This window comes from Nerophis ophidion, linkage group LG18, assembly GCF_033978795.1.
Source record: "Nerophis ophidion isolate RoL-2023_Sa linkage group LG18, RoL_Noph_v1.0, whole genome shotgun sequence".
Lineage (NCBI taxonomy): Eukaryota > Metazoa > Chordata > Actinopteri > Syngnathiformes > Syngnathidae > Nerophis > Nerophis ophidion.
In genome coordinates, this window is record NC_084628.1 from 34,114,692 (window position 1) to 34,124,499 (window position 9,808).

The 9,808-nt window shown below is 42.4% G+C and overlaps 1 protein-coding gene across 1 annotated transcript in view; it reads right to left on the bottom strand.

Moving 5' to 3' along the window:
• The window catches only part of plch1 (phospholipase C, eta 1), a 163,948-nt gene extending 157,681 nt beyond the window's left edge, over positions 1-6,267 (bottom strand). Inside the window, exon 1 of the mRNA XM_061878019.1 lies at positions 5,987-6,267. Within this exon, the coding sequence (XP_061734003.1) occupies positions 5,987-6,029 (43 nt within the window). The 5' untranslated portion in view covers positions 6,030-6,267. The remainder of the gene's footprint in view (positions 1-5,986) is intronic.
• Positions 6,268-9,808: the final 3,541 nt, after the last annotated feature.

Consider the following 9,808-nt stretch of genomic DNA (forward strand, 5'->3'; position numbering starts at 1 on the left):
CAGAGTCCAAATGCGCGAGCCGAGCACGCAGAGGCTAAGGTACACTTAGCAGACAGAACACAGATAGACAAAACTCAAGTAACTGTTGCGGGTTGCAAACAAACTGGCCAGAAGGAACTGAGGTAGCAGGCGGTTTTAAATACAGCACAATAATTCAAAACAAGTGTGCGTCAGGCGCCAGTGGAGGTGAAGCAACCGAGGTTGCCATGGTGACGAATATAAACAAGGGATCGGCGGAGTCCAGAAGTAAACGAAACACAAAAACAGCATTTGAACATGAACACAAGATGTGATCCGGGACCGGATCACAACAAACACCCTGAAACGCCGCCGGCTTGGCTGGGCCCGAGCTCATCTAAGATGGACTGATGCAAAGTGGAAAAGTGTTCTGTGGTCTGACGAATCCACATTTCAAATTGTATTTGGAAACAGAGGACGTGGTGTCCTCCAGAACAAAGATGAAAATAACCATTCGGATTGTTATAGGCGCAAAGTTCAAAAGCCATCACCTGTGATGGTATGGGGGTGGATTAGTGTCCAAGGCATGGGTAACTTACACATCTGTGAAGGCACCATTAATCCTAAAAGGTCCATACAGGTTTTGGAGCAACGTATGTTGTCATCCAAGCAACGTTATCATGGACGCCCCTGCTTATTTCAGCAAAACAATGCCAAGCCACGTGTTACAACAGCGTGGCTTCGAAGTAAAAGAGTACGGGTACTCTCCTGGCCCGCCTGCAGTCCAGACCTGTCTCCCATGGAAAATGTGTGGCGCATTATGAAGCGTAAAATACGACAGCGGAGACCCCGGACTGTTGAACGACTGAAGCTCTACATAAAACAAGAATGGGAAAGAATTCCACTTTCAAAGCTTCAACAATTAGTTTCCTCAGTTCCCAAACGTTTATTGAGTGTTGTTAAAAGAAAAGGTGATGTAACACAGTGGTGAACATGCCCTTTCCCAACTACTTTGGCACGTGTTTCCAGCCATGAAATTCTAAGTTAATTATTATTTGCAAAAAAATATCAAGTTTATGAGTCTGAACATCAAATATCTTGTCTTTGTAGTGCATTCAATTGAATATGGGTTGAAAAGGATTTGCAAATCATTGTATTCCGTTTATATTTACATCTAACAATATTTCCCAACTCATATGGAAACGGGGTTTGTAGAAAGGGTGGTCCTACAAAGGTAGGCATGTTTCAGAGCTCTCAAGAAGGTAACAAATACAAGAATGTGTGCGTGCGTTCGTGTGTGTGTGTGTGTGTGTCAGCACACATTGATGTTGACTTTCCCCGCGAGGTTTAAGCTCAGTCTTTCTTCCTCCCAAAGCTGGCATGGCTGCATGACTGTGAGCAGATTGAGATACAGTATCTTTGGCAGCAGTACCGTTCTGTCATGCAAACTGTCTGATCTCAAGGAGCCTAAGAAGCGGCCCGCTTGCTCATTTGGGCTCGCCAGAGGGGTGGAAAAAGTTTTAGCGAAACTGGGCAGAGCCTTTGGGTGGATTAATATTATTATTATCGTTTTTTCGCAGTGGGGAGGGGGTTGGGGGGGTTGTCGCTCAAACAGGTGTTAACGTGCCTGGGCATGAGAGCAATATACTAATAATTCTGGCCAATGGCTTAAAGTACATACCTTTGGCTACCTTCAATTTTTTTAAATCCCCTGTTAATCCTTTTATTTATTTATTTGTATTTATTTATTTTTCTTTGTAATGAAAAAGGGACGTTTTTGTCATGAAAAAGGAGGGTTTTTGTAGTTGGTGCACTAATTGTAAGTGTATATTTTGTTTTTTATGTTGATATAATAAAAAAAAAATTAAAATAAAAAAAAAAAATAATAAAATATATATATATATATATATATATATATATATATATATATATATATATATATTTTTTTTATAAAAATTATAAAAATTTCTTCTGCGGCCCAGTACCAATCGGGCCATGGCCCGGTGGTTGGGGACCACTGCTTTAAGACATGGCTAGCTAGCTAGCTGCTAACCTCCAGCCGCAGTCTGCATTGTTTTAGCTACTTCTAAATCACTAATCCCTGTCTCCATGGCGACAAATAAAATATGTTTCTTACAGGTATCATCCCTGCAGGACAAGGGATCGCTAAACTTGCTTCCCTACACACCAACACAATGCCATTGGTGGATCTACACTTGACATCCACTGTAGTGATACAAAGTACAAGAGCGTATATGTAGTCGATACTACAATGATTACATCAATATTTTTTAGAATCACAAAATCCTTCCATCCATCCATCTTCTTCCTCTTATCCGAGGTCGGGTCACGGGGGCAGCAGCCAAAGCAGGGAAGCCCAGACTTCCCTCTTCACAGCCACTTTGTCCAGCTCCTCCCAGGGGATCCCGAGGCAATACCAGGCCAGCCGGGAGACATAGTCTTCCCAACGTGTCCTGGCCTTCTTCCAGTCGGACGTTCCCTAGGGAGGCGTTCGGGTGGCATCCTGACCAGATGCCCGAACCACCTCATCTGGCTCCTCTCGATACGGAGGAGCAGCGGCTGCCACCCAACAGAGGAAGCTCATTTAGGCCGCTTGTACCCGTAATCTTGTCCTTGGGACCATAGGTCAGGATGGGAACGTAGATCGACCGGTAAATTAAGAGCTTTGCCTTCCGGCTCAGCCCCTTCTTCACCACAACGGATCGATACAGCGTCAGCATTACTGAAGACGCCACACCGATCCGCCTATCGACCCCACGATCAACTTTTCCGTCACTCGTGAACAAGACTCCGAGGTACTTAAACTCCTCCACTTCGGGAAAGATCTTCTCCCCAACCTGGAGATGGTCCTCCACCATTTTCCGGGCGAGAACCGTGAAGGTGCTGATTCTCATCCCAGTTGCTTCACACTCGGCTGCAAACGTATTCAGTGAGAGCTGAAGCCCACTTAAAATGATGACAGAGGTCTGTAATTTTCATCATAGGTACACTTCAACTGTGAGAGACAGAATGTGAAAAAAAAATCCAAGAATTCACATTGTAGGAATTTTAAACAATTTATTTGTAAATTATGGTGGAAAATAAGTATTTGGTCACTTCAAACAAGTAAGATCTCTGGCTCTCACAGACCTGTAACTTCTTCTTTAAGAAGCTCTTCTGTCCTCCACTCGTTACCTGTATTAATGGCACCTGTTTGAACTCGTTATCTGTATGTATGTATATGTATATGCATATATATATATTTATATATATATATATATATATATACTTATACATATACTTATATATACACTTATTTACATATATATATATATATATATATATATATATATATACTTATACATATACTTATATATACACTTATTTACATATATATATATATATATATACTTATACATATATACTCATATATATGTACGTATGTTTATATATATATATGTATATATGTGTGTGTATATATATATATATATATATATATATATATATATATATATATATATACATATATTAAGATTGTCAGTATGACAACATATGGGGTATTACTTATTATAAAAATACATTTTTGAAGGTTCCTGCCTTGATCTCACATGACAGTTATTAGTTTAATGTATTTATTTTCATATCCTGTAAAGTATGCCTATATTTGTTTCCACTTCCTGTTTTTGTCCATTTACCACCACTTTTAACTTTAACATTTAAGTCTGAGCGCTGGCTCCCTCACATGTCCCTCTTTGCCAATCAGGCTTCTTCTTATGCCAGCCCTGTCCTTTTGATATTTTTTTGTTTCGTACCATCATGCCACATAGCTTTCCTTCCGCTTCTCGTGGACTTTCATGCAGCACTATTGTTGTTTTGTCCTCCATCTATCCATCCATTTTTCCTGCCGCTTGTCCCTCTCGGGTGGGGGGTGGACATTAAATACATTTTCACCTGCACTTCACCTGCTGTCTCTCCATCCTGGGGTCACAACCAACTCAACCACCACAGCAAAACGTGACCCACTATACCCTTTTATATTCATCATTAAAGTTGAGAGTGAATATTTTTTGTTTCAACAGACATATAAGTTACCCATGCCTTGGGCACTAATACACCCCCATACTGTCACAGATGCTGGCGTTTGAACTTTGGGCCTATAATAATACGGATCGTCCCTTTCCTCTTTGGTCCGGAGGACACAAGGTCCACAGTTTCCAAAAACAATTTGAAATGTGGACTTGTCAGACCACAGAACACTTTTCCACTTTGCATCAGTCCATCTCAGATGAGCTTGGGCCCAGCGAAGCGTTTCTGGGTGTTGTTGATAAATGACTTTGGCTTTGCATAATAGAGTTTTGACTTGCACTTACAGATGTAGCGACCAACTATAGTTACTGACAGTGGTTTTCTGAAGTGTTCCTGACCCCATGTGGTTATATCCTTTACACATTGATGTCAGTTTTTGATGCAGTACCACCTGAGTGATCAAAGGTCCATTATATCATCGCTTATGTGCAGTGATTTCTCCAGATTCTCTGCACCTTTTGATGATATTACTGACCGCAGATGGTGAAATCACTAAATTCCTTGCAATAGTTGGTTGACAAATGTTGTTTAGTTTAATTTCTTGAGGATTAGTCCACACCGCAGTAGAGACTTTTCTTCCTGGGGTCCAGTTCTTAAACTGTTTGACAGTTGTCATGACATTTGTTCCTCGCCCCGTTCTTGTTTGTGAATGACTGAGCAGTTCATGGAAACTGCTTTTATACCCCTTCATTGCAGTCACCTGTTCCCAATTAGCCTGTTCACCTGTGGGATGTTCCACATAAGTGTATGATTAGCATTCCTCAACTTGCTCAGTCTTTTTTGCCACTTGTGCCAGCTTTTTTGAAACATGTTGGAGGCATCAAATTTGCAAAAAATAACAAAGTTTAACAGTTTCAACGTTAAGTATCTTGTCTCTACAGTCTATTCTATTGAATATAGGTTGAAAAGGATTTGCAAATTATAGTATTCTGTTTTTATTTACCATTTACACAACGTGCCAACTTCACCGGTTTTGGGGTTTGTACTACTTTTAAATATTGCCTGTACAGCTAGAGATTTAATGACTCCTCCAACAGATGTTGTTTTCTGTTGTTTACTATGAGAAATAAATTGTAGGTCAACAAGGTTTGTTTATATTGCGCTGAGAAATGTGCTTGAAAGTAAATAGGTGCAAAATTGTGTTATTCGCCTAACGTTTCATTAAAAAAAAAGACACCACATGCATGTGGAATAGCAAGGGAGGTTAATAGAATTCACAAAAAAGAGGAGAAGAGAAGGAGGAAGAGGAGGAGGAAGAAGGATGCAAGCACTCCCCTGGTGTCTGTTAGCTGTTTCTCTGGCCCGGGGCGACAGAAAGGAAGAGGCAGGCGAAGACGAAAGACAACGTGCTGAGATTCATCTTCATCAACACGCATATTATTTATTTTTTTACAGGAAAAAGCCATTTTCTTTGGCGTGGGAGATTTTTCCACTTGTCTTGTCATGATGTCATGAGGCCTAAATTATTTTTTAATTTTTTTCAATAAGAGGATTCTGTCCCCTTTTGCTCCTTGGTTGACTCTTTTAAAAAGACCAAGGTGCAAAAAAAAAATAATAATAATAATAAAAAAATGGTGTCATTGTTCTGAATGAGTCATGTGACATGCAGCAGCCATGGACCCCGCGGGGGTCCTTTTCCACATTGCAGTCAATTAGAGACACATATTTAAAGCTCTCCAGGGCTAATAGTGCACGCCTTGTGACACATAATGTGAGGCTTTTCTGCCCCCTAGTGACACGCACACCAGCGCCACTGACCAGTTTTTCCCATACACTCACCAATTATGTGCAAAACCATCACAATGCAGATACACATGTTATGTAATGGATGGGTTTGATAGTGCAAATCAACACAACCTTGCAATCAGAATAGAGAGTTTACGACAATGAGCTGTGCAAGTGACACATTGTTATTGTTATGATCATCCTCATCATAACTCACCTTTCTCCAAACTGAGATTCCTGCAAACTTCAAGTTCCGCCATTGATGACTCTCCGAGGGTCCTTCCATGCGCGTTTCAATGCACCATCGCACTCTCATGTACCACCAAAAACACGCGCGACTCCATGCCCACTTGATGAAGAATGATGACTCCCACCCACTCCTCCATAAAAAAACAAAGAAGCGAGCTCCTGGTGGGCACCTGCCTAATGCGCAGAGTGGATGTTGGCCAGTGCGCGCACATCCACTCCTCTCAGTCTGGGTGTGTAAGCCGTTTCTCACACGCTCCATGGAACCGTTTGTGTGTGTGTGCGTGTGTGTGTGTGTTAAGTCAAGAGGATACAAGTGTGCATGCTACAAGAGAGTGGTGATGCAAGCAATTCCCCACACTTCTTGGATTACATTGTGTGTAAACACCACTATAGTGACCCACTTTGCATTGTGTGTCGCCCCTGATTGGGTCTTTTTTGGAATCCACACACGCACACACCTGGAAAGCGCGTGTGTGTGTCTGTGTGTGTGCGTCCTTGTATTTGTACCCTTCTTGAAGGAAAACTGGCTTCCATATGAGGAGCGATGAACAAGTCAGGACCGAAATCATGGTCAATCCATCTTCCTCCGCTTATTCGAGGTCGGGTCACGGGGGCAGCAGCCTAAGCAGGGAAGCCCAGACTTCCCTCTCCCCAGCCGCTTCGTCCAGCTCTTCCCGGGGGATCCCGAGGTGTTCCCAGGCCAACCGGGAGACATAGCCTTCCCAAAGTGTCCTGGGTCTTCTCCGTGGCCTCCTACCGCGTTCGGGTGGCATCATGACCAGATGCCCGAACCACCTCATCTGGCTCCTCTCCATGTGGAGGAGCAGCGGCTTTACTTTGAGCTCCACCCTATCTCTAAGGGAGAGCCCATTTAGGCCGCTTGTACCCATGATCTTGTCCTTTCGGTCATAACCCAAAGCTCATGACCATAGGTGAGGATGGGAACGTAGATGGACTGGTGAATTGAGAGCTTTGCCTTCCGGTTCAGCTCCTTCTTCACCACAAGGGATCAATACAGCGTCCGCATTACTGAAGACGCCGCACCGATCTCACGATCCACTCTTCCCTCACTCGTGAACAAGACTCTTAGGTACTTGACGTCCTCCACTTGGGGCAGGGTCTCCTCCCCAACCCGGAGATAGCACTCCGCGAGAACCATGGACTCGGACTTGGAGGTGCTGAGTCTCAGTCCGGTGGCTTCACACTCGGCTGCGAACCGATCCAGTGAGAGCTGAAGATCCCGGCCAGATGAAGCCACATCATCTGCAAATAGCAGAGACCTAATCCTGCGCCACCAAACCAGAACCCCTAAAAGTTGTGAACAGAATCAGTGACAAAGGACAGCCTTGGCGGAGTCCAACCCTCACTGGAAACGTGTCCGACTTATCATGGTCCCAATGCGGAAAACCATTGCAGCTAACAGAAAGCCACCTACTCAGTGGTGTAGTGGTCCGCCCTGAGATCGGTAGGTCGTGAGTTCAAATCCCGGCCAAGTCATACCAAAGACTATAAAAATGGGAACCATTACCTCCCTGCTTGGCACTCAGCATTAAGGGTTGGAATTGGGGGTTAAATCGCCATAAATGATTCCCGGGCGCGGCACTGCTGCTACCCACTGCTCCCCTCACCTCCTTGGGGGTGATCGGGGGTGATGGGTCAAATGCAGAGAATAATTTCGCCACATCTAGTATGTGTGTGACAATCATTGGTACTTTAACTTTAACTTAAAATACTAGCGTCCGTGAACATTGCTACAAAGTCAGGATTTTTTTGCTGATTTAAAGTGCATACAAAAGTAAAGATTGAAAGGTGCAAATGCAGCAATATATGATAAAACCAGACAGCAGAGAAAGAAGAACTTCCCGATTCATCCCCGAAAAAAACCCGCCAGGTAAACAGCTGATTTTACGACTTCCGATGCTGACTTAAGACAACCCATATGTGACCATAGGATGAACAAATACACAACAATACTAAGACTATAGTGGCCATTAACAGTTAGTTTCTACAGCTGGGTTGCCCAAAGTGCGGCATAAGGGCCATCTGTGGTCCGTGACTCGTTTGTCATCGACCTTAGGCACATTACAAAAAACATAAAAATAGACATCTCATTTGCACCCCTGGTGGTGAAATCTATTAAAATTTGGGCGGTCCCAAAAAGGAGGGATTTTTCAAAGAAATTGAAATGCGCTCCTTTGGCCAAAAGGTATTTTTAAAAATACAATAAATAGGTATATCGAGACATACTGTAATAACTTGAAGTAAATAAAGATTAAAAACTATTAGCGAGACATTACACTGATAAAAGTAGAGAGCCCCTAACATTAGTTCATTGGGTCACGTTAAACCCATTTAATTTAAGATTAAACGCAAGCGTAAAATATTAGGACATTCCATGGCAGACCTGGGCAAAGTACGACCTAGGGACCACACGCGGCCCGTTAAGGTTTTCAACCTGGCCCCCCGGACGTTCTTCATCATTTTTGTTAGACCTTTAACATCAAAACTGTCGCCACCATTATGATGTGCAGTGCTGTTTTTAAATGACATTAAGTGTTGAACTATAGAATGTATTTAAAATGGTTGAAATCTGCACTTTCAATTGTTAAAGGAGTTATTGTGGAAATATACTTCACAGGAGTTCAGCCCAGGAACAAAGCAGAGTGGGCGGGGTCTGTTTTCAAAGCAGCCAGCCCGAAACGCGTGTCAGAAACAGATGTGGAAGCAAATTTCTGCAAAAATACAATAATATTACTTATTACCTTTTGCATCCGTTTGTTACGTTTTTGTTGTGTTTTGCTTGATTGTAAAAGATACAACACTATGAACAGCGATGTTCATACGATGTTAATATTCAGTGTTTTATTGTTCATAGTTAATATTGTAAATCCTACTGTCTTTATTTTCATGTACAAATCTTGTTTCCATATGAGTTGGGAAATTGTGTTAGATGTAAATATAAACGGAATACAATGATTTGCAAATCCCTTTCAACCCATATTCAGTTGAATGCACTACAAAGACAAGATATTTGATGTTCAAACTCATAAACTTTTTTTTTTTTGCAAATAATAATTAACTTAGAATTTCATAGCTGCAACATGTGCCAAAGTAGTTGGGAAAGGGCATGTGTTGCATCACCTTTTCTTTAAACAACAATCAATAAACGTTTGGGAACTGAGGAAACTATTTGTTGAAGCTTTAAAAGTGGAATTCTTTCCCATTCTTGTTTTATGTAGAGCTTCAGTCGTTCAACAGTCCGGGGTCTCCGCTGTCGTATTTTACGCTTCATAATGCGCCACACATTTTCCATGGGAGACAGGTCTGGACTACAGGCGGGCCAGGAAAGTACCCGCACTCTTTTTTTACGAAGCCACACTGTTGTAACACGTGCTGAATGTGGCTTGGCATTATCTTGCTGAAATAAGGAGGGGCGTCCATGAAAAAGACGACGCTTAGATGGCAGCATATGTTGTTCTTGGCATTATCTTGCTGAAATAAGCAGGGGCGTCCATGAAAAAGACGACGCTTAGATGGCAGCATATGTTGTTCAAAAACCTGTATGTACCTTTCAGCAATAATGGTGCCTTCACAGATGTGTAAGTTACCCATGCCTTGGTTACTAATGCACCCTCATACCATCACAGATGCTGGCTTTTGGACTTTGCGTCGATAACATTCTGGATGGTTTGCTTCCCCTTTGGTCCGGATGACACGATGTCGAATTTTTCCAAAAACAATTTGAAATGTGGACTCGTCAGACCACAGAACACTTTTCCACTTTGCATCA